Genomic DNA, 24,175 nt, shown 5'->3' with positions numbered 1-24,175 from the left:
TTGAGATAAGTTGAGATGTTTTGTTGCCATTAAAGGTGGTTTTCCAAAGTTGAATCAGGGTGTTCCTGGCTTAAATAGACTCTGCAAGCAGCTGTGGATGAGCTTCTGACGAGAACAATCATTTTATTGAAAATTTATTGTTAAGAACAGGATGAGTATTTAGAGCCTGTACTGTGTTAATTTTATTATGAAAAAAAAAAATAGGAGCTGGAGAGTGAAGATATGCAGTAAATAGTGTTGGCTTTCAAATGTCCTCAGTCTGGGAAATAGGAGTTGCGTAACTTGTCACAGCTGTTGTGTTGAAGATACATTTTGGGCTAAACATACATGCTGTAAAGTTTACCCACTTACCAGGATTTACTTTGTATTTTTCTTATTTTTTTTTTTTTCTGACTTGTGACTAAAGGAAGTTTTATAAGAAAGCGAGACTGGACATCCACTAAGAATGTGAAATGTTTTTAAATACTCCAGGGCAAATCACATGGTAGTTTAACATGGAAAGGGATGTCTGTCTGGTTTTTTTTTCTTCACAATGTTTGAGGAAACATTTTTTCAGGAGACTAATGTGAGTGCTAGTAAGACCTATACAAGTAGTTTCATTTTTGGTTTTCTACCATGGTAGCAGTATATGCTCTTGCAGTTTGCATGGAAGCAGGCTTGGGACCAAAGCGTCTCTAACATTCCACTGCCTGAGAATTCCTATTCTGCACCACACTTGTTAAGAAAACTGCCAGTATATTTGAATGATGGCAAGTCATGCACTAGTTTGTAGGGTAGACTGATGGAGAGAAGGACAAAGGCATTAAAATATTTTTTTTCCTGTCACACCTCAGCCAACGTATGAAATACAAGGCTTATGCAGTATTTCAGTGAGGACATCCCTTTATATTATTATATGTCATGAAAAGTCCATATCATCTTAAGTCATTGTTACATAAAATCTTGGTTTATTTCACAGGCTTTTAAGATAACTATGATCTGATCAAGCACATAAAAAGAGGCTACACCATCTACCTGGACTTCATAGTCAAGAAAAGTGTTCTGTGCTTGCTTGGTAACAGTGAAGATGTTCAGCTCAGTAATATGATACAGTAGAGTAGATCCAGTATAATCTATTGTGCTCAGACTATCTGTTGTTTTGATGCACATTGCTGCATAGTATATAGTAACAGATTGCAGGTGTGATACAAGTTCCAGAAGGTGAAGCCCTTTGGAAATTGAAAGAACATTTAAGATGACCTTGTTAAGAGATGGAGTAATCACCACAGTTACAGATCTGATCTACTTTGTTCTGTTATACTCCATTTTAGACATAATGGTTTTATAACCAAACAAAAATTACTATGATGGGGAGGAGGTAGATTGACATTAGCATGCATCTTTCTTTAGCTTGTAAATGATTGGGCATGTTAATTTTCAAGTAGCTGCCTTTTTATTAAAAAAAAATATGTTTATGCTTTTGTAGGACTGAAAGTGTTATGTCACCACTTAGTTATCAAGACATTTAGAAAATTAAGAGATTATATCCAACAGACTGTAGATTTTTTTGGCCCCAGTTAAAGAAACTTGAAAAGTCAATTATGTTACTCTATTTTAATGGTTCCATTTTTTCTAAGTAATTCCATCTTCAGAAATATCCAGAAAGATTAGAGTGCAGAACAAAAATGAATATAAGTAGGTACATTTATTCAGCTTGTCTATCTGCTTATTTCTGGATATGCATTTGTGCCTGTGAAAAAGTGTTCTCCCTAAGGGCAGAAGCTTGATTGCAGACAGATCCACAAAACAATTCTTTGCTGTAATTGAATAGAGGAGTATTGAATCAGTAGATAAGCAAAGGTCACGGTTATTACTCTTACTGTTTACAGAAAAGTTAAGGTGCAAATTTCTGAATATAAGATGTTCAGTAGCAAATAAAAAAAAAAAACAAACCCAAACAGTCATTCAGGGTACTTACTTTTTTGTTGATTGCTTGGTCAGCTGTTTGCTTGGTTGGTTGGGGTTTTTTTTGTTGTTTAAATGCTGCTTTAATAGTGAGCATTTTGAAGCTGCATGCTCCAAATAACCTATCTGTGTTGTCTGCTGGAATGAGTCCAATTGCATTTTTTGTCCTTCTCTGTACCAAGCACTCCGCTGAGCTAGCTAACTGCAACTGTTCCTTCTGCCATAGTTCCTGTTACCTCTTCCTGAGATTTACTTGATAAATCCTTGGTTCCTAACTAGGTTGACTAATCCCTGAATAATCCGTAATTTACCTTTCTTTTGGGTGTTTTGTGGAGGGCATTGTGGGGTGGAAGAGCAGTATGGGTTTGGAAAAAGCTTAAATAGAAGTCCGAGCCTTTCTTGTCAGCTGATGTTATCCCCTTACCTGTTTCCTAAAATCCTTATGTGTCCCTGTCCCTGAAGGAAAATGTCCCCATGCTTTTCAGTTGCTTCTCTGTCTCCCCTTTGCTACATCAGTTTGAAAGCCTGAGGGACTCAATTAAATGTGGAGTTGGTTGTTTTAGAAATAGCACTGTGGCTGCTTTCATCAGTTGGTTTCTATCTTCACCACTGATGCATCTCTGCATCCAGTGGGATGCTGGACTGCACATCCTTTTGAAAGGTACTGGAGATGTCCTTGCCTCCCGGCTTTCATCTAATAAATGAGCTTGTGCATGTGTGGTGTGCTAGGTCCTCAGCTGATCGAGGCAGGTCCCTGATAGCTTGGAGGAACTATGTGTTTTCTCTTTGGACCAGATGAGGATTAGACCCAGGATCTAGTTTAGGGAGCATTTAAGCAGCAACAAAGAATGCTTTCTTGGATTTATTGTTAAAATTGGAAAGGGATATACAAGAGAGCAACTGATAGAAATGCCTGTTTGCTCAGCTGTGAATGTGGACCCAGTAATAATTCCTTTCTTATGCTGAAAAGTGAACAGGTATTTTGGTTATTTCCCCCCCACCCCACTCCTTCAGTCTAGAACTTACCAGGCTGAAAGCACACAAATTTTGGCATCTGGATTTACAAACTGATTTTCACCTGTGTGAGTAATACCTGTTGTTTAAGAATTGTTGTGGATATAAAGCTGCCTTTACTCTCCAAAGTCAACTTTATGATGGTCCTGTTAACGTTGATATTTATTCTGCTCTCTCCTTTGTAACTACTGCTTTCATTTAGAAAAGGGGGAAAATACAACTTTCTTCAAAGTTCCACTAAGAACTGAGCAGAGCTGGACTAAATCCAGCTACAAGCTAAGTAGATGGCCTCTGGCAGCAGACAGCTGGGTGTAAAATGGACACCATCTCCCTCCCCCTTGTCTACACAGTGTGTGCTGAAGTTGACAAATGAGTCTGGCTGCTGGTCTGTCTGACTGGTGGTGAACGAGGTGTAACAGCTACTGTGAGAGCATGACAGCAGAACATGTGCAGCAGGAGTGTTACAGTCCACTTTACCAGAAAAAAGATGTTTTTGTCTTCATTGAAGTTACTGTCCTGCAGTGATTACTTCATTTTGCAGTTTTCCTTAACTGGTGCTGTAAATGTTGGTTTGGAACCTGAATACAAGGTCTAAGTAGGCCACTTAAAGGGCAAAGTAGCAAGTCATTCTGGCCTTGCATTGTGGGCCAGTCATTAGCAGAACCAAAAGCATTAGTGAGTTATCATGGAATATACTGAGTTGGAAAGGACCAATCAGGCTCATTGAGCCCAACTCCTGGCTCTGTACAGAACACCCCAAGAATCACACCGTGTGCCTGAGAGCATTGTCCAAATGCTTACTGGACTCTTGCAGGCTTGGTGCTGTCACCACTATATTTATAACTAGCAATCTTGGATGTGTTCCTGTCTCAAAAGAGGAGAAACTACAAAATACCTTTTTGCATTATGAAATCCTCTGCCTGTTTTGGGTAGCATGACCTCATTTTACTGTGCAGCTTGCAGCTACCTACGCAAGGGAGCGTTTGTCCTACAGTACGTGCAGTACTTAAAGAGAGGTATCTGCTGTCTAAGTAACAGATCTGATGGCACAGTCTTTTCCTGAAAAGAGTAAGAGTAAAACAATCATGTAGCTGGTAAGAGCGCACAAATTTCAAACTGCCTTACAAAATGCTTGAGTCCAGTTTGCCGTGTTTATCTTTGATGTACTTGCTATTCCTTGGGATTGACATATGCAGTGGGGCAAAGGACATTTTGGTCTCACTGGTCTCAGAAGTTAGATATCCTAAGAGGTATGCTAACTAGATGCCTCAGAAGTACTGTGATTGCGTACTGTGGTTAGAGAACAGTTAAAAATGTGTAAAGGATTTGAGCATTTCTTGTTACTCACTGCTAAAAGTATTTTTATTAGGGAAGTGCAAGGTTGGAAGAAAAAAGAAATACCAGTAAGTGTTGCTCATTGAGATATGATGTGAAAAGTAAACAGAATAATGATGAACTGTGTGGCAGCCATGGCCTATTCACCAGTGGTTGACCTTTTGGAAATGATTGCCATTTTGATAGTGGCTGTGGCTGAAACTGCAGGTATCACGGGTTTTCTCCTCTTTTTAGGTATTTACATTTAATATTAAAGCCTTCTTGTCTGCCTCCCCTTCACTCATGGAGTGCAGAAGGAGAGCAAATACACAAGGACATCAGACAATAGCAGTGAAAAATGTAAATGTATTAGGTCAAAATTAGGCTAACTTGAGTTGTGTGCCTGTGGCAGCAAGTCTGAAAAGGTAAAACCTGAACGGTGCAAATCCAGTTTGTGAAGTGTTTGGTAGCAAATGCAAGGTTTGGCTTTTCCTCTGCTTAAATTGGTTACTGAGATCCATTCAGTATTTGTATTCCAGAAGCACTGTCTTCCCACCACCTCTTTTGTGCTCTGATTGTGATGTGAAACTAACTCTGCAGAATAAACAGTTTGGCTTGTACAGTTATGTATTGCAGCCTTTGACATACTCAAGGCAGAAATACATCACTTACGATTGTGCGAGTTCAATTGTGATCAAACTGAAAAGTGTCAAGGGTTATGTCAGTCGGTATAATGTTACAGTAGTTTGAAGCTCATGTGTGATCTATTTCTGGGAGCTATTTTTTGAGCCATAAAGAATTTGAGTAAAAGAAATGGAAAATGCAACACAGTTACAACTGCGGGTCTCAGTGATTAGGTCTCTAACAAAATGGCGTTAATTTTGCCCCAGGTTAAATCGACACTGAATATTAGGCATTATTAAAAGTTGTTGTTTGCAAATACAATAATAGCAATGTCTGTTAAAGGCTGAGATTGTTTCCCTGCCATAAAATCAAGAAGTCATTATTTGCTTTTCTTGATAGCAGCTTTTATGCATACGCATAAAAGTAGTCTGCCTATTTAAAAAATGTCTTCCTTTAAAAAAAGAAGTATGCCTATTTAATATGGCATGAAAGGGGTATTCTCTCATACTTTAGGCTTAGTGCTAAAAGGCAGAAACACTTTAATGTGTGATGCACTTCCCTCTGACACTGAGCTTACACAGAGCTTAGAGCCACTGTTTTGTCTGCATGGAGAGCCCTTGGTGCTACATCTCTGTCCAGCTTGGTTAATGGTTACTAGAAAGCAAGCTTCATTGTGACATCCCTGCAGTAGTTGGTGGCTAAGAGATGGAGGTTTTCTAAAACATCAGTTGTAATTTATTTTTTAAAAATTAAGCCTAATGAGCTTTAAAGCAGTTTTGTCCCTCAAATGGCATAAAGTTATCTGGCTGAAGAAAGTCCATGACACAAGTACTATTTGGTATGCAAAATACTTTAAACTTTCTTTTGAAATGGAGCTAGTGGGAGTTACCTTTCTGCTGGAAACTGACTTTCTGCCAGCCTTTAGTGGTCAGTCAGTTGGCAAAGTGAAGGGGGTGCAAAGGTGGTAACAGTAACTAGAAATTGCAAGCAGGCTTCTGCAAATGTTTGCTTTTTGTTTTGAGAAATGAGTTTATAACTTGTGTACTAGCTTTGAGACAGGTTTAATTTGTTCAAGTAATGACAGGTATAGCTGAGTTAGTAAAATGGTAACAATCAAATCAGAGCTTTACTCATATGTACCTTTTATTTACAGCCTTGTGATAATCAGTTTTCAGAGATCAAGTAAAAGAATCAGCAGAACTGACCCTTTGAGCTTTAAAACAGCAAGTCTTATCCTGATGCACTTTGGAATTGCTGAGAATAAAAAAAATTTCCCTGAAGCGAGAAATGTAGTATCTTGTATGGTTCTTAATTTGTCTGTTTTTGTATGCAAGGATACTGGAAAAAGATAAAATTAAGGGAAGAGTGGGTTTTAAATTAGACTTGATTGTGGTTGCATGGGGAAAAGGAAAGGCACTTAAGAGAATCTTATCAGAATCACTATAGCAACAGCTCACTTCATCATTCCCTGTGTATTTTCTGAGTCTGTGATACTTTCTATACAGTATTAGTGACATTTATATTCAAAACCAGTCATTTCAATTGTAAGTCCAGAACTGTTTGTCACAGAGAGCTGTGTCCCATACAGTCAATAGTTGGGGAGATGTTGGGTTTTTCATGATTGTTATTATGACACAACCTTTTCTTCTTAATGGTCACTCTGAATGAATTTCATCTTTATGGTGAAAGTAGTATAGATTCTTCACGTGTGTGAGAAGAAAATTGGATTTTTCCTGATTGTCTTTTTTTAAAAGGAGTGGGAGAGGTGAAGGGTGGTGGGTAACTATTATCCTGGGAAAAGGCGAAAAATAAAAATACTGTATTCAAAAATCTGTTTAGTTGGTTTCCTTCATTGCAGTTCACCTCATCATTTTGTTAAGTCTAAAAAGGGGGTTGCTTTATTCTTAGTTTGCATTTGAAATAAAACTGAATGTGATAAATTTACTTCATGAGACTAAAGCAAGCATCACCACCTTTTCTTGGTAGCAGTATTCTTTCACCTAGGAGTCATGCTGAGGATCCCCAAGTGTCCATTTCTTGTGAGCTAGCTGGTGACATTCCCTTTAACCTAGAACATGGAATTTTTAAATGTTAAGGTCTTTAGCTTCTAGCTAGATAAGGCCTGTGACTGATGCCATCCTATTTCAGGTTAGGCATACAGAGCATGTTCAGCCAAACTGACACAGACTAGTTCACATTCTTCTTAGAAGTGAACTTCATTGGAGTTGTGCCAGTGAGTGCATAATTCTGAAGTACTATCAATCTTCATGACTTGAGTAGCTGTTTAGGAAACACATTTAGCAGCCTTGAAGAGTTTTCCCAGGGACTGAGTGTATGTTGTTTAAGCCTTGGCTTTGCTTTTTCAGTCTGAACTAATTATAATAAAGATTTGAAGCATTTAAGGTAAACCTGTAGGATATTAATGAGGTTGTCTGAAGGATTGCTGCTTTGTGCTTTGCAAATATTCCTAGGGAGGTTCAGGGCTGCTTGGTGTAACCTGCTGGCAGAAGGTTGGAAGAGCAGCTCCACTGCAGTTCTGTTATGCTGACTGCGTCTGGATGGAAGGATTGATAAATAATTTAGATATTTTTCAGGAATACCAGTAGTTGTTTAAAATACTGCAATACCAGGAATACCAGTAAATTGCTTTAAACTTTGCCATAGGCTCATTATCTGTTGTATTGCTATTTCTTTTGTGATGGCTCTTAGGTCTATTTATGTGTAAGCAAAGCATTTCTTTCATGCTGTGGTAAACTGCTTGTCCATTCATACATTATTTTGAAATTTATAAAATTTATCTAGGATTTCACAACTCTTTGATCATACTGTTTTTTAAACTTTTAATATAATAAGGCTTGTTACTTATATTTTACTCTCGAAGATGCCTTAAATTCATCTAAAGGAGGAAGAGCATTTAGTGATAAGAGGCTGACAGCAATGGGCAGAAAAAAAAAAGAAAAACTGTCAAAATAGCTAGGTCAGTAAAGAATAAACTACATCCTAGCTGGTATATGGTGAATGCTATGTGATAGTTACTGTTAGAAAGAGACTTTGAGGAACTGAGCTTTCTGTGCATGAATGTAGTTTTGAGCAATGCAATAGCTACCCTGAAACTACTGAATTTTCTCCCTTCAGTTGTTAGTAGAGGGAAGTTTCCCAGGTGATATTCTGTGTCTTCCTAAATAACTGTGTAGTAGGTACTTCTAGCCAAAATATCTTCTTTTCCAAATCTAGTCTTATTACTAAGCTTAAGGATTGAGAAATAGGTGAACTTGTAAGGTGAAGTGAAAAGAAATAAAAACTTAGGTGATATAACATGAAACAAGACATAATACTAAAAATATCCTTAAAGTCTCCTCCTCAGCCTTGATGTTTCACTGTGGTTCTGTACTGTAGTTTCTCCACATCTGATCATTTAGGTCTCTTTTGGGGCCATTGTCAGACATGCATTAGTGGTGTAAGAGCTCTGTGCAAATCTTGAACAAAAAATGTTGTACATGAAATATGAATTCATGTGGAGGTGGAAAGAGCTTAATTTAGAAGAATTAATTTTAGCATCAAAGCAATCAAATTAAATTAGTTCAAAATAAAAGACAGGGGAAAGTCAATAAAAACTAAAATAGAATAGGGGCTGAAAATGTTTTTTTTTTCAGGGAGTCTGCAAACCAATTTTCTGCTTGAAAATGTGCAAGATTCTGCCTCAGCCTTAGACTATGGTCTGTTACAGTTGTCATGTCTAATTTTTTAACCTATCCTATTACTGCTTTTGATAATCGATTTCTTATAGTACACATACTACTTGAGTTTTTTATTTCAACACAAAAGCAATGTGTTCCCTCTGATTTTGAGTGTAGGCAGTTAATGTGTGAGGTATTTCCTATAGGACTGGTAGGTTTCCACATAAAATTTTTACAGGATTTATACAAAAAGGAGGAAGGCTAAAAGGGTAGGCAAAGAAGAGATGGAAAAATAGAGTTCTGTTCATTTTTAAAAGGAAATTTCTGTCAATAATGATTGCTTTTCCAGGATTGTTTTCTTTGACACTGATGTATGAGCAATGCCTCTGGGTCCATTTAAAATGTAGATGATTTTCCCCAAGGCTTGTGGCTTGAAATGACAAACAAAGGGAGAGTTTTGGGTGACAGCCTTCCAGTTTTCAAGCTAAGCCTGCCTGGAATCCATTTGATCATTATGCGCTGTAGCTGAAAAAATGTGCCTGGGAAGAAAAAAACATGGCGTTGTTAATATGCTTCTCAGCCCTGTATGACTCATGTAAAATGTGGAGTTGCTTTGGATTCATTCCATTGAGATAGCGTCTTCCTGGTTTGCAGTGATATTTCCTATTATATTTATTAATTTTAAGTCTCTTTGCATTTTACGTTGGACTTTGTAAAATTTTAAGTGGATGAGAAGAAATTTGGCACTCTCCCTTCCTGTTGAAAATACATGAACATGCGGACCCATGTTTCTCTCTAGTTTTAAAAGAAGAGAGATAGGAAGTGTAGGATGTGTGGATCATTACAAGATGCTTTATCATTACGTCAGGTAAAGGTGGAGAAAGGAAGGATCTCTTCATTCTGTTTCACAGACCAGGGGAGAATGGGGAAGAGAAAAATAGTGTTTTCCACAAGGATAGCTTTTGGGAGTACCAGGAATTGGACTGGCCCTTAAGAAAGCCACAGAGTACAAAATGGAATTTGTGATCAACAAAGAATGGGAACCGATATGCTGAGCTGGTTTTCCCTCTATACTACCAGGAAGAGTAGAGCACAGCTCTTCCTCATGATATGTCACTTCTACAGCACTTTCTCTTCTGTAGTGCAGCAAAATTTCCTTCACCATCTTCCTCATTTGTGACTGTCCCCAAAGCAATGAAGTGCCCTCTATCAACCTAGGAAAAAAAATGCAGACCATCAAGGGCTGGTTTTGTTTGCTCTCAGGTTTGCTGCATTACTTCCCTTGAGAAGACAGGATATGTGAAAGCAGCTGGAGTGCATCACCACTTGATGGCACAAAAAAATTGCAAGACTGAAATAATTTAATAGGGCAGGAATTCAGCTTTTCTGCAGTGTGTGAGGGCACCAATATAAATAAGTCATGCTTGCTGTAGTAGTACAGCACCCCATGAAGCACTCTCAGCATCTGTTAAACTTTTTTATTGTTTAGTTTCTTTCACACAGTATGAGTACCCCAGCACTGTGGAAAATAATGAGCAGTAGGGCTTTATGTGGTAACTTAGTGATCTGACAATGTAGCCCTATGTACTGGCCTATTTGTGAGCAAGAGAATGTACTTGCTTGGCTAAATATGTTCTGGTTACCTTATACTGAGGCTGTACACTCCTTCTATGTCTTCCAAGTTACAATCATTTTGCAAGTACAAGACAACTGTTAGTGAAAATCAGGTATCTGGACTGCATAATTTGAACAAATTTTAAAAATAAGAAGAATTCTCTTGAGTATTGCATTGTCTGCTGTTAAATTCACAATGAGCTTGATATTTCAGGCTCTCCCTGTATTACAGATATTTCTGGTTTTATTCCCCATGGAGGCAGATGTTCTCATTCAGTGACTGGAAGGATGACCATATTGATTCTTTAGCCATTAACATTACAGTGTACCAACAGAGAGCTTCTCTTAATACTGTTACAGTTCCTTCTTGTTTTTTTCTGAACACATTATAAGAATCTTGGGCTTCTCAGGTTTTTTATTAGTTCTCAGAAAAATGTGTTTCAGCACCAGGCATCTGCAAGATAACCTTCTGGTCTCTGCATTAAACACACAGCAGTTGCTAGTGACTTCCTTTATTTAATTAATTCTGAATCCTCTTTTTTCTGTAGTTTTAACTTCATTCTGTCTTTTCATCTGTTCCTGAACATATTGCCTTGCTTAATTATATCCTGTTTGGTGGACAGAGAGGAGGAGGATGTTAATGCTTGTCAAATGATGAGCAACCTCCTCTTTTTCCTGATTCCATTTCAAATATAAGTGCCTGCCACAACATTTGGTTGATTTGTTAACTGTACAAAACAGATACTCTTGTTGGTTTCTCTTTTCAGCTAGTACAACAGAGACAGAGCTTATCCCAGCATTAACAATTAAATCAGAAACAATTAAAGTTTGCTGTGTAGTTGTTTCCCTTTCACTTCCAATTCTCCTGTGACATCATGGATTAATGGACGTGTCTAGTGTTGAAGGGTCTTGTACATGCATATATATTGCATTCATGCACCAGGCCCCCTCTTCATTCCCATGCAACTGACTTGTAATTAATTGTTAGAATTAACTAGAAAATTACTTTGTTGAGAAGAACTTGGCTTTTTATTTGCATAGCACCTAGGGCAGGCAGGACCTGATTTCACAGAATAATGAGGTTGGAAGAGACCTCTAACATCATCAAGTCCAACCTATGCCCTAACACCTCAACTAGACTATAGCACTAAGTGCCATGTCCAGTCTTTTTTTAAACACATCCAGAGATGGTGATTCTACCACCTCCCTGGGAAGACAATTCCACTACTTTATTATTCTTTCAGTGAAAATTTTTTCCTAATATCCAACCTATACCTTCACTGATGTAGCTTGTTCTGTCAGTTACTGCCCGGCGGAAAAGACCAACCCCCACCTGTCTACAACCTCCCTTCAGGAAGTTGTAGAGAGCAATAAGGTCACCTCTAAGTCTCCTCTTCTCCAGGCTCCTTCAAATGTTGCTCACAGGGCTTGTGTTCCAAGCCTCTCACCAGCCTCGTTGCCTCCTCTGGATGCCCTCAAGCATCTCAACATCCTTCTTGAACTGAGGGGCCCAGAACTGGACACAGTACTCACGATGCAGTCTCACCAGCACCGAGTACAGGGGCAGAATGACCTCCCTGCTCCTGCTGGTCACACAATTCTTAATGCAGGCCAGGATGCCATTGGCTTTCTTGGCCACCAAGGCACATTTCTGGCTCATATTCAACCGGCTGTTGACCAGCACCCCCAGGTCCCTTTCTGCCTGAACACTGTCCAGCCACACTGTCCCCAGCTTGTAACGTTGTAGGGGATTTTTGTGGCCAAAATGTAGAACTCAGCACTTAAACTTATTAAGCTTCATGCTGTTGGACTCTGCCCATCCATCCAACCAATCTAAGTCTCTCTGCAGAGCCCTCCTTCCTTGCAATAGATCAACACAAACTCCCAGCTTAGTGTTGTCTGCAAATTTACTAATGAAGGTCTCAATGCCCTCATCCATGTCCTCTATAAAAATATTAAATAGAACTGGTCCCAGCACAGAGCCCTGAGGAGCACCACTGGTGACTGGCCCCAGCTGGATGCAGCACCGTTCACTACCACCCTCTGGGCCCGGCCATCCAGCCAGTTCTGAACCCAGCAAAGAGTGCTCCTGTCCAGGCCGTGGGCTGCCAGCTTTTCCAGGAGTGTGCTGTGGGAGACACTGTCAAAGGCCTTGCTGAAGTCCAAATAGACAATATCCACAGCCTTTCCTGCATCCACCAGGCAGGTCACCTGGTCATAAAAGGAGACCAGGTTGGTCAGACATGATCTACCCTTCATAAACCCATGCTGACTGGGTCTGATATCTTGGCCAACCTGTAAGTGCTGTGTGATAGCACTCAGTATGAGCTGTTCCATTATCTTACCTGGTACTGAGGTCAGGCTAACTGGCCTGTAATTACCAGGATCCTCCTTCCTACCTTTTTTGTAAACAGGTGTCACATTGGCCAGCTTCCAATCATCTGGAACCTTGCCAGTGAGCCATGACTCTTGATTTGAGCATAAAGATCAGTATAAAGATCTTTGTAGTAACATACATACAGTAATTATATCTGAAAAAACCTGTGGTTGTCATACACACACATATACACATGCAAAAATCAGTCCCAGCCCTATAAAAGCTGATGTGCAGATTTTTTACAAGGTTTTATAACATGCCTCTGGATTTTGTGCATATTGATTCCAGCAATGAGTGTTGATTGAGGATTGGCTTCATTCTCTTTCTAGGCTGCATTGTATCCCTGTTACGCCTTTAACTGTCGAAATCCAGTTTTACTTTGAAACCTAGAAGATTCCATTACAGTAAGCTTTACCAATCCCAGGGTGCAGGGAGTATTAGAATGCTCTCTCTCACTGTGGTGTACTCAAGAGAATAAACAGAGCTGTGAAAAAAGTTAAAAATTCAAATGCATTAAAAACAGCTGGTTGGGTTTTCTGTTGTTGTTTTTTGAATACTTGCTTTTCATTTGCAAAGATTGCATCAATAGAAAGCCTAACTATTTGAGATCATCAGCATCATGCTTTTTGAAAGAAAGGTCTGTTGTTTTCCACTTGTGAAACAATATTAAGCATTTAACGAAACTTTAAAATATGTTGGCAGCATTATTGCTGGGTGCTGGTGTTCCAGCTGGACCCTTCTTAAATGGCTGGTGAAAGAGTCTGTAGCAATTAGATAATTTTTTCACCAAAGTATGATTAAATCCAAATTCCTGTAACTGAAAACATTTGTCCATGACACTGGACTTTAGTGAAAGCAAATTACATTCTTGCTACTCTCAGTATTTGAACTCCAGAGAGAAGTAAATGGAAGGCAATTACAGCACCAGAATGCATGCTTGTAATTTAATATTCAAAGCATGCTTTTCTTTTGCTAGTAAATTCTAATTTAATGGGGAGGTTTCTATGCCACTTACAAACACTTACATTTAGACTCTGAAGTTGTTTAGATCCACTTTTGTCATGGCTGTCTTCTTTGTTCTGAAAGCTCTCTAGCTGCAGTACTTTTCCAGGCTTGGTCATGTGTGTAGCCTTCAGTGATCGACAAGAAATTTACTGAGGGGGAAAGAGGGTTGGTGGCCACATTAATCTGATAAACGTTCTGGAAAGCATGCTCACTCAGGTGGAAGAGTCTACCCTGCCTCTAAATGGTGCTGCAGCTTGGCTTGGGGCTGCAAGCATCTGCACATGAGCTCAGCTCAGTCATTGGTGTTCTTTACAGAAAGTGGCAGTCACTTCTGTGCTGGGGACTGAGATCAGTTTTCGTTTGAGTTGAGAAAGACTGCATGCATCTCTTCACATGGGGGTATGAAATTCAGCTCAGGACCAAGGCAGCAGCTCCTACCACTGAACTTTTAACTGATGCTTGAATGTTTGCCAAAACTAAAGTTCCATGTGCTTTTTGTTACCATTTGTTCAAATATAGAGCAAAATGCATGTGTCTGAATAAGGATGAAATGAAATTAAAAGTATTTAATTTTACAAATTGGTTGAGCACTGGAGTGGTTTGCCTTGGAAGACTGCTGAAGTTATGGCATGAGGTGTCTCAGAATAGATTAAACTGGTGCAGAGCAGCAAGGAAAGGCTTTCCAGCAGTTTCCCCATGCATAAGGTATGCCTCACTGATGAAGTATTTCTAAGGCAAATGGAGCATGCAGCAGCCCAGGGATGTCCTGTGCTGAGGCATAAGGAATTCTTAACTGGTGAAGTGAGGCATGATTTAGAAAGGGTGAGAGACACCAGATTACACAAGCTCCAAAGTTTCAGATGCAATTATATTTTGGTGTCATTCTGATACTTGCTGACATCATCAGTCGTAGCTCTTTGACAAGCACAGCAACATTATACATCAAAATGTTATACAGTGTAATCTTACACAATCAGAAGGACAAGGTCAAAAATACTACAGTATTTACACCAGTCTCGGTTGGCCTTCATAAATATACCAGTCTGTTATTTTTTGGTGTTCTTTTTATTTCAAGAAAGAAGCAGTAGGCTTTCAGGAAAGTGAGAAGTTTAAATATTATGCATTTTTAAAAAGGTCAGATTCCCCTTTGTACATACTATTAATGTGTCAGAGTTTTGTTTCTCTTACTTGAAAGGGCTATCTGTAGCTCTTTAGAGAGCGATGATTGACTGCCAAGTCAAGCATGGAGAAATTTATATCTGCGTTCACGAATGGTTAGGTTTTGAAACTCATAATTGGGTTGATTACAGAATTTGTTTCTGTGGTAGCAGAGTCATATTGTCACCAGAACTTTTTTTCATCTTTAGGTTTCGGCATAGCCCAAATTTCTGGTACTTAAGAGACTGGACCATTCACAGCTGGATCAGACAGTGCTTAAAATACAGCGCTCAAGATAAAGCCTTATACACAATACAAAACAAGGTAAGTTTTACCAAAAAACAGACACAAATATATTTGATCAGCTTTTGATTCAAGTGTGGCTTGACAGGGATTCCTGTTGCAGCCAGGTCCTATAGACCGTAGTTTAAAGTTCAGATTTCTTTGTCAAATTACTATTCCACTTGAATTTTAGCGATAGCTTTTTTACAGCTTTTAAGTTCTCTCTTTTCTCGGGAAGCTTTTTGGTTTTAAATAGTGTTGGTGTCCAAAACATGTTAATTGCAGGAGAGGCATAATAACGTGATAGGCAGTGCCATTCCTTGTCTGAAAGGCTCAGATAAAATACTAAAACAAATCCATTGCATCAGAAGTTGGAGGGCCTACATCACAGGAGCCATGTTAATCTCTCTTGTTGCTTGACTGTACATTGCATCAGTGTGCAGTGTCGTGGTTCTGCTCTTTCTGGTATCTGCAGCACTGCGCTTGGGAAGACTTGAACAGCACACTTGCACACAACTTCTTTTCCTTCTTTTCCTTCTTTTCTTCAGGTTCAGTATGGAATTTTTCCAGATAATTTTACATTCAATATTTTGTTGGATTGCTTTATAAAGCAGAAGAAATACGCAGGTAAGAAAACACATACCAATACTGCACCCTTAGTTATATGCTCTTATGTTTACAGAGCTTTTTTTAGACTAAAATTTTGTAGCCATATTTTTTCTGAATTCATCATAAAACACAACTTCACCTTCCCTTGAAGGATTTTCTGCATGTTTTTCTCTTGTTTTTGTTGGGATTTTATTTGTTTTATAGTTTTGAAACTTGCATGATTCACAGTTTCTACTGTTATTAATCCTATTGCAAGTGTAAACCATCTTCTTCAGTCTGACATATGTGGTAATGATATGATAGAACTTATTAATGACAATTAATTAGAGTGTTACCAGAATCAAAATGTGTGTTGATATTAATCTCCCATACATTTAGCTGTTCAAAAAGCTACATATATAAACTATTTGTGTAGGCTTTCTGTACCTTTCATTATTGACTGTTCAAGTGTTTGGATGAGTCCTCTCATGTTTGATGACAGATACTAATTTTAATGACTGATTTTAATTTCGTTTCAGGTTTTCTAGTACTGTAAACTTGCAGTAAGGTTTCCTTTGCATAAAGCTCTTATAAAACAGATAACGGAAAGGAACTGAAAGATTTTGCTAAACAGTAAATTAATACATGTATTTTTTTTACTTTGGGACACACCCCCTCTAGCTTTGAATTCCCTCTTATTTTATCCATATTTCTTTTCTGTGTAAAACTGAAGGCCTTTTTCCAAACTGTCCTTCCTGACAGGGAGTGTTGCTGGAACTACATTTAGGGCTCCTCTAGAGCATGTTTGCTGAATAGACCACTGTGACAACTCTTCTCATCCTTTGTACTCCTGTCACCCTAAGGCTAATGAAGTTAAGCCAGTCTTCTCTTGTTTGTAATCAAAACACAAGAACAAAGAAATAATTTTTAATTTTTTTTTAATGATTGAAGAGCTGAGGAAAGAAGAGCCAACTGAAATGTGTAGAGCTAAGATGATTTTAAGAACTCCTTGGCTGTAGTTTCATGCTATTCAACCCATTCTTCCTTCTTGCATTGTGTTTGAGCAACTCAAAGGAGTAAGAGTAATTCTGTAGGTGTATTCTAGTTGCAAGAAGTGTTTTACTTTCAGTTTAACTCTTTCAAAGCATACTGCAGCAATAAAACATCCCTGAACATGAATGGGTGCAAAAGGAAGATATGTATTGGAAGCTATGCTGATTAAGTATCGTTTTCCTCCATAGAGGCTATGTCAGTAGTTACAGAGATCATGCTCCAAGAAAGTTTTGATGAATTATCAACACAACTTCTTTCGCTCTATGTTTTATACCAGTACCTGGCAACGAAGTCTGAACATACGGTAAGCTGACCACACTCAAAGATACACAGAGCCTCTGCTTCCAAGTGTTGTGATGCAGTCAATTAGACATTCAATAATGAACATATTTTATATCCCCTAAGTTTCCCTGGGGAAAAAAATGCTCCATTTTCTCATTATTTTTGCAACTGCAGAAGAAAGAAAGAAAGGAAAAAAGAAACAACCAAGTATGAAAACCATCAAATCACTTGTCGCCCCTTTTGCTCCTTTCTGAAAGGGAGGGTGTGTAGGGATTTTCAGATGTAATGTATGGCCATTTGAAGGACGTGAATTGCTACTTCAGTTCAAAGCAGACTCTATCAATTGCCACCAAAAACAATGTCACCTATTGTATGGGACCCCATTAAGCTGAGTATTGCTCACCATTAGAGCTTGATAATGGTCATGTTGCAGAATTATAAAGTATTTTTACTAGGTTTTTTGGTATCCCAATTGGTTTTGGGTCTTTTGCTTCTTACCGCATATCTGTTTTGGAATTAATTTTGTTACGTTTCTCCTAACTCCAAGGATTACGGGTTTATTATTTACAGCTTCCTTGGTTAAAGCCAGAATGACAGTTCAGGGTCTTGGAAGTGACATTATTCTACCTTTGCAGAAAGGGCTCAGTCAGTAAAGGGCTCAGCCATGATCTCTGTAGGAAACTATTTTTAATGTAGTTTGGCTCAAGCCTTCAATAGCATGTTGTCATCTATATAGCAAATGCTTGACGCCTCCATCTGTGTTACATGAAGCATCTTCCAAAATGCATTTTACAGGTGCCTTCAGGTTTTACCAAATTGGGTTGTAATTTGAGTTTTCACCAAAGAAGAGAAAAGCGCATTTACCATTTTGGATATTCTTTTCATTCCTTAGAAATAAAGTATGCTTAGTCTCTTGTATGTGAAAAGCAAAGGGATGAAAATCTCATTTTTCCATTGTGTTTGTCCATGTTTGTATATCCGTACTGTGGACATGAGCATTTGTCAGTATTTGTAGTGTTTCGTGAAAACTGAATGTGCAAGCAAAGGTGGTGTTAACATAAGACATGTTTAAGGCAAGCTTATTTATGTAGCTGTGACTTATTTAATATGCATTTTGAAGTAATCCCATCCAAAGACAGCAATTAAATTATATTTTTATTTGTATACACCATTCAAAGTACCATTTAACGCCTCGTAATGCTCAGAACCAGTTTTCTGTGTTTGGTTAAGACGTAAGGGTAAACATAGGAAGAAGAACTTCTTCAAAAATTTCAATCACTCACATTTTAGTCTTCTGCAAAGAGAGTTGTTTCTCAGTACAATTCCTACTGTTCCTCAGGACAGATATACTGTACCTGAACATTGGGCATGTTTAATAATTCTTTACTTTATTGCTAAGATGTGGTGAAAGCCATGCATGCTGTCTTTGCTGCCATTTTGTATTTGTGTTTGATAAAGGAACACTTACTTAGTTGATACATTTATTTACAGTGGGAAGAAGAGAAAAATATTGGAGCTTCACTATTGCTTACGGGTCTAAAGCAAAGTAACACTGTGGGTTTTAGTTCCCAGCTCTATGGCTATGCATTCCTTGGTAAGTTTTACCTCCCTCATTGTCAGCTTTCCCCTCTTGCCTTCAGTGACTGAATTAAATTGGCATCTTTGTTTTATTAAAATATAATCAAGGAGAAGGCAAAGGAAAAAAAGAAATAGTGGAAAGACAATTTCAGAGTTATGAGTGAACCTGTTTTGTAGGCCTGAAGGGTAGAACTGATTTGAATTTGATTCATCAGACAGCTTCAGAACAAGTTTTCGGGCTCCCTGCATGTTTGGGTTAGATGTTGAAAGAGAGAAGATATTCTAAATAACAGTGTGATTGGCTTGTTGGTTGACCAACAATTTAAGTACAGATTTCTATGACACACATTATAAGGTTATGGACAAAGAGTCTTTTCTGGTTAATGAGCATCTTAAAATAAACTTTAAGCCTTATGAGATGGGACAACACACCCTGGAAAACACTATGTTTAGAACTTTTACTAGTCACTGTAAAGTGAATGTTGGGGTTGTAAACAGCAGATAGCAGTGCTATATAGTATTAAAGAGAAGTTACAGTATATTCAGAATTGAAGGGAAGGGAAAAATTCTATAATTTCTTCTGACTCTTTAGTGGAATATGGTACAGATAGGTTTTGTTCTTCTCTACAGTTATTTATTAGAAAGTAAGTAATCAACAATTTATTGTAAATTTTTGTTTCATTACTGCATTATTGATGGTAATAAAAAGTGAATTTTTTCTTCAAATGTCACCTCAAAATATGATGTGTGGTGGCAGAGTTAGGATGCTGATTTGTATTTGTCATGACTGTAAAACAAAAAACTAACTTTCAGTCAAGAAGAGGGATAAATGTGAAAACAGGATTTTTCATAGTGCTGTAGTTTATAATCCACTGGAGATATTGTTACAAACAGGGACATTACTGTCCAGTTGGTATTCAGTTTGGAGAGTTTTAAATGTCATCTAGATTGGTAGAGTAGTGGCTGTATTTCAGAAATGCACTTCACTCTTGTCTCAGAGCAATAGTGTTTGTTCCATGACATTGAATTTCAGTGGATCAAAAGCTATTTACTGTTATGTCACATATTCCAAAGTCTTGCCAACACTAATGGAACTGACCTCTTGAGAGAGAAAAAAATGTCTACAGGCACAGAGTGGCTTCAAGCACCTCAGCTATTTTAATTTAGCCATGGTCCATAGACTTTGTCTGTGCACTTACTACCTTGCTTTTCCTAAACTGTTCTCTTCCATGTAAAGAGGGTGTCTCTCCTAGTTTTGTATTATAGCCAGAGTGCAGATTAAACTGGGAGCTTGGACACAACTCCTGTAAGCTACACTTGAAGAGGTATTATCTGTTACACTGACAATAACAAAATCAAAGCCCAAGAGTGGCAATCATTGTAAATTGCATCTATTACAATGTGATGTGTGTCTCCTCTATTATGCAGGAGTTTCATGATCTCAAGTAATTACTGTCAGAAGAAAAGCCACATTGCAAGTGGTGCAGTACATCACAGGTCCTGCTAAAATCAATAAACACCTTGTTGCACAGATTGTCTTATATCAAGAACCAGAATTTCCTTTTTGGCAGGTGTCCCGTATTTTCTCTTAGGAAGCCTCAGCAGAAACAGGGGTAGTAAGCTGAGCACTTAGCCATAACTTGTGATGTTATGGGTGAGTAAACCCTAGAGGCCACAGAGGTAAATCTGGAGAATCAGATTTAGTGCACACATGCTCCATAGTCAGCTGAAAGCTAAGGAGAGATTTGTCTGAGATCTTCAGGCATCCTTCTACAAGCTGCTGTTACAAAGCCAGACAACCAGAAAACCTGGCCACTTTGATTTCTATCTGAGCAAAATTTCTGGGTGAGAGGGAATGAGGTACCAGAAACATGCACATAATTAGATGAAGTTGAGCAAAAAAGAGGCACATTAATAAAATTAGAGCAATGGAAATTGTATCAGAAAAAAATTGTAGAAGTGTGGTGTTTTTACCACCAAAGCCCAGACACTTGCTGTTACTGCTAGAAACCAGAGCCAACCTCTACAGGTTCCATTACGATTCAGATATTGAAACACTAACAGTAAAGTGTGTTTTTATCACAGGGAAGGTGGAGTTGACAGAAGGACTAAGAGCTGTATACCATCTAATGCCACTGATGTGGACACCTGGATATTTGAATAGAGCCTTGAAAGTGATGGAGAATGTGGCTTCATCGTCAGAGGACATCAAAATCTGTAAAGAGGCTGTAAGTATAAAGGCTATAATCCACTGAACAAGGGGAATTTAATATAAAACAGACTTCAGTAAAACCTGTGAATTCTGTGCCTTTTTAAGGAAAAGATGCCCTGCAAACTTCAGAGGCCTTTACAAGACAGGAGAAGTAATGTTTAGAACAGAATCAGTGCTTAAATTTATGAGCCAGTGATGATGTCTACTGGCATGTTCTTGGCAGTGAGTGTGTGCTGCTGCCACAGACCATTTAAGTAAGTTTTCTAAGCCTTGCCCACCTTAGAGACACCTGCATTTGTGTCACAGGAAACACGTGTCTGTAGGGATGGGAAGACACCTTTGTTTCTCAAGTTTTTGAAACCACTCAAGAGACATATTTCTTAGCAGTGAGGATGAACTGTCATATCTTCTTACTCTTATGAATAATTGTATGTGTTCTGTGCCCTCAGATGATGTCCTGAGTGGTACTGGTCCAAAAATCCAACAGAGTGATTTCTAGAATGTTTGTACTGCCCTACAGGGAGGATGGCTAGATTCGGTCCGTTTATGAGGTCAGCACTACCTAAGGGATTTGGGGCTTAGGAGTGTTGTGGTGAATCAGGCTGATCCTGGAATCAGACAGCTTAGGAGTAACTTAGTATGTCACTACCACATGGGCTGGAGCATAGAAACATTACTGAGCTCTCTCCTTTTCTTCTTGGTACTTTTTCCTGAAGGTGTCCCTGATGATGGGAGCCTCCCTTTTGCTCATGTCACTACTAAACTTGCAGTCTCCCCTGACAAGCAGAAGTCTGGGGCACTGCTCAGCAGGTACTCCTACCTATTGCTCTGTTTTCTGAAGCTTTTCAGTATAATACTGGACAGTCCAAGACCGGTCACATCTGCGACTTCCACCACTTTGCGTTACCTCTTCAGGTGTATGGTTTTGGACGTATCTTTCTTACTTAAGGTCTGAAGAATTCAGCTTAATACAATTGTGATTTTTTTCTGCTTACAAACCCTAGACAAATTCAGGATTTCCTCATCTTGCTCTGGGTTGTAGATGAACATCCTGGTGCTGAAACAGGCGTGTATGTCTCTGGTACCATAGGTCCATGATGGTTGTGTTACTTAGATTGTATTCCCAAACTCTTGATTCTAACCATGACAAATGTGATTGTTCAGATTGATGCCTTAGAGACCATTTTGCAGTCTGTCCTTGAAGCCAAACCTGATCCAGAATCTGCTGAAGAAGCCAAGAAATTAGAGCAGAAGTCACAATCTACAGAGTCAGAAGAAACAGAGCAGTCTAAAGTACCTGAGTACTACAGCCGATTCAAGGTAAGACAGCTTAATTTCTCTAAATATTCTAAGCTGTGGTAGATCTCTGTGAGGCATACCAGAAAATACAGATGCTGACTTACTGTACTATGGCTGATAGACTGACACCCTTTCAGTGCATCAGGAGTTCTGTTTGGCATTTTTGAAACTAATGTCACCTTACATTTCACTTCTCCAAACAGGAAGCGGCAGCCTATAAAGACATAAATGCTCAAGGCTACTTGTCTTTTGTCTGTCTGCTGGAATTTTATCTTCACATTTCATACATAAAAATGATAACTCCAGTCCTGTTTGCAAAAGTGGTATGTCTTTAGAGACCCATTATCTGACCTTGTGTGGGCTCATGCTCATTAAAAGAAATCGTAATGGGTGTGAGACTACCCTGAATTTATTGTCCATTTGTGTAAATTATAATTATGTAGGAATGTTGTATCTCGTACTTTCAGACTGGAGAATTAAATCAGGTTTATATCACCTTCCTTTTATATTTAGATTGTTAACATCACACTGATGATAACATTAAGAAACACAGAAGGCTGTTCATTAGGGCACATCTGTATAATAAGTGCATTTAATTTGATCATCTGATTTTATTTGATCACCTCAAAATTAGCTAAATGAGCTAATTTTACTTTATCAACTTTGTTTTGTGCTGTGGTAAAAATCAAGTACTTCAGGTTGAACCTTACATGGCTTACAGTTCCATGAGCAGTGCTCTTTCCATAACCCATCAGTTTCCATCGTTTCTGCTAGATGGGTGTGACCTTAGACAGTTGTGCTGGATACAGACTGTTACAAAGAAATTTCAAAAGTTAAAAGACTAGCATCTTATGGTTTCAGTTCACACACACACTTTTCTTTGCTTTAATTTTTACTTACATAACTTTGCTACTAATATTTAGATACTAAACTTGTGTTATAGGCAGTTAAAACTTTTTAATTGATGTGTTTGGGAATTAGTGGGTGCTCAGCATGTGGTAATTAATGCCTTGATGAATTTCAGTGAATTAGGTAAACACAAGTGTCCCTTGAAGGAGGGAGTGAGAAGTTTTTTGTGTGTCTCTTATTGTCTATCCATTGTCTAGCCTTGAAGGAAATAATGCAGAATGCCCAAAATGAGGTCTGAGTATCAAGTTGGGGACTAGTGCCAAGAACCTAGTTTTCTTCTCAGCTCAACCTTTCCACAAATTCCATAATTAATCCCAATTCAGGCATTCCCTGGTGTGGCAGTGAGTGACCTTTGGCCAAAAATCTAGTCCCAGGGTTTAAAATCTGAACAGGAAAGTGTGAATATTTGAAAGACATAGCCACCACATCTATGCATCAGTAATAAGCCAAAATTTCTGGTTGTGTGAATAAGAAAAGGAGCTTGTGAGTTAGAATGCCATTTCAACTAAGCCTGAAGGAGTTCCTAGATTCTTCTCTCAAATCCATTAGGCCAGCCATAGTGGCTCTTCTCAGTTGTGCCCTGGGACACTTAGAGGTGTAGTTCACGGTGCACCAGAAATCCTTCAAGATGAGGGAAGGTGGCAGCTGAGTCAACCTGGTGATGTGTGCATTCCCAGCTGCTGCCCCAGCACAGATCATCTGCCCCTTCTGTGTAACCGCAGCAGAGGGTTTGCACCTCTGGCACTGAGAAAAATTCACTTGCACTTTGTCCAGCCCTGCATTAATTAGCCAGGATGTCCCATCTTTTTTCTTGAGCTCAAATCCAATTACTTCTGCCTCCTGCTCTCCCAGTTCTGCTTCACAAGTCATATGCCTCAGAATGCAGGCAAAAGCATATGGGTTTGCTCCAGATATACACATGCTCCTCCGTGGTACTCAATGGAATGGTCTCTGTGTCTCATAACAACCTTCAGAACAACCATTTGTAAAGTACCTGAAAAAGGCATGGAAGTCTAACAGATATGGATACTTGGCTTTGCTTCCACTAAAAAAAGAGGACCTGAGGGCATTTGTCTCTTTCCAGAAAAAGCTGTTAGAGCTGTAATCTAGACTCTGACACTCATTTGTGTTGTAATTACCTGTTTTCAGATCTGTATGCTGAGGCTCACTGCTCGCTATAGTGTTTTTCGGGCAATTCTTTCCATCTGTGTCAATGATCAGTAGCCAGAAAACATTTTATCACAT

At 38.7% G+C, this 24,175-nt stretch overlaps 1 protein-coding gene across 3 annotated transcripts in view; it reads left to right on the top strand.

The window, feature by feature from the left end:
• The window catches only part of MRPS27 (mitochondrial ribosomal protein S27), a 43,910-nt gene that overhangs the window by 17,418 nt on the left and 2,317 nt on the right, over nucleotides 1-24,175 (top strand). For all 3 annotated transcript variants that reach the window (XR_008428838.1, XM_053932944.1, XM_053932943.1), the window contains 6 exons: nucleotides 14,937-15,051; nucleotides 15,558-15,636; nucleotides 16,839-16,954; nucleotides 18,424-18,526; nucleotides 20,596-20,738; nucleotides 21,887-22,042. Coding sequence is in view for 2 of the 3 variants with exons in the window: in XM_053932944.1 (XP_053788919.1) it covers nucleotides 14,937-15,051; nucleotides 15,558-15,636; nucleotides 16,839-16,954; nucleotides 18,424-18,526; nucleotides 20,596-20,738; nucleotides 21,887-22,042 (712 nt within the window). In the remaining variant the exon portion in view is untranslated. The remainder of the gene's footprint in view (nucleotides 1-14,936; nucleotides 15,052-15,557; nucleotides 15,637-16,838; nucleotides 16,955-18,423; nucleotides 18,527-20,595; nucleotides 20,739-21,886; nucleotides 22,043-24,175) is intronic.

The sequence above is a fragment of the Vidua chalybeata genome, chromosome Z (assembly GCF_026979565.1).
Source record: "Vidua chalybeata isolate OUT-0048 chromosome Z, bVidCha1 merged haplotype, whole genome shotgun sequence".
NCBI classification, from domain to species: domain Eukaryota; kingdom Metazoa; phylum Chordata; class Aves; order Passeriformes; family Viduidae; genus Vidua; species Vidua chalybeata.
The sequence above is the reverse complement of the archived record's forward strand: the minus strand, read 5'-3'. Positions and strand labels throughout refer to the sequence as shown.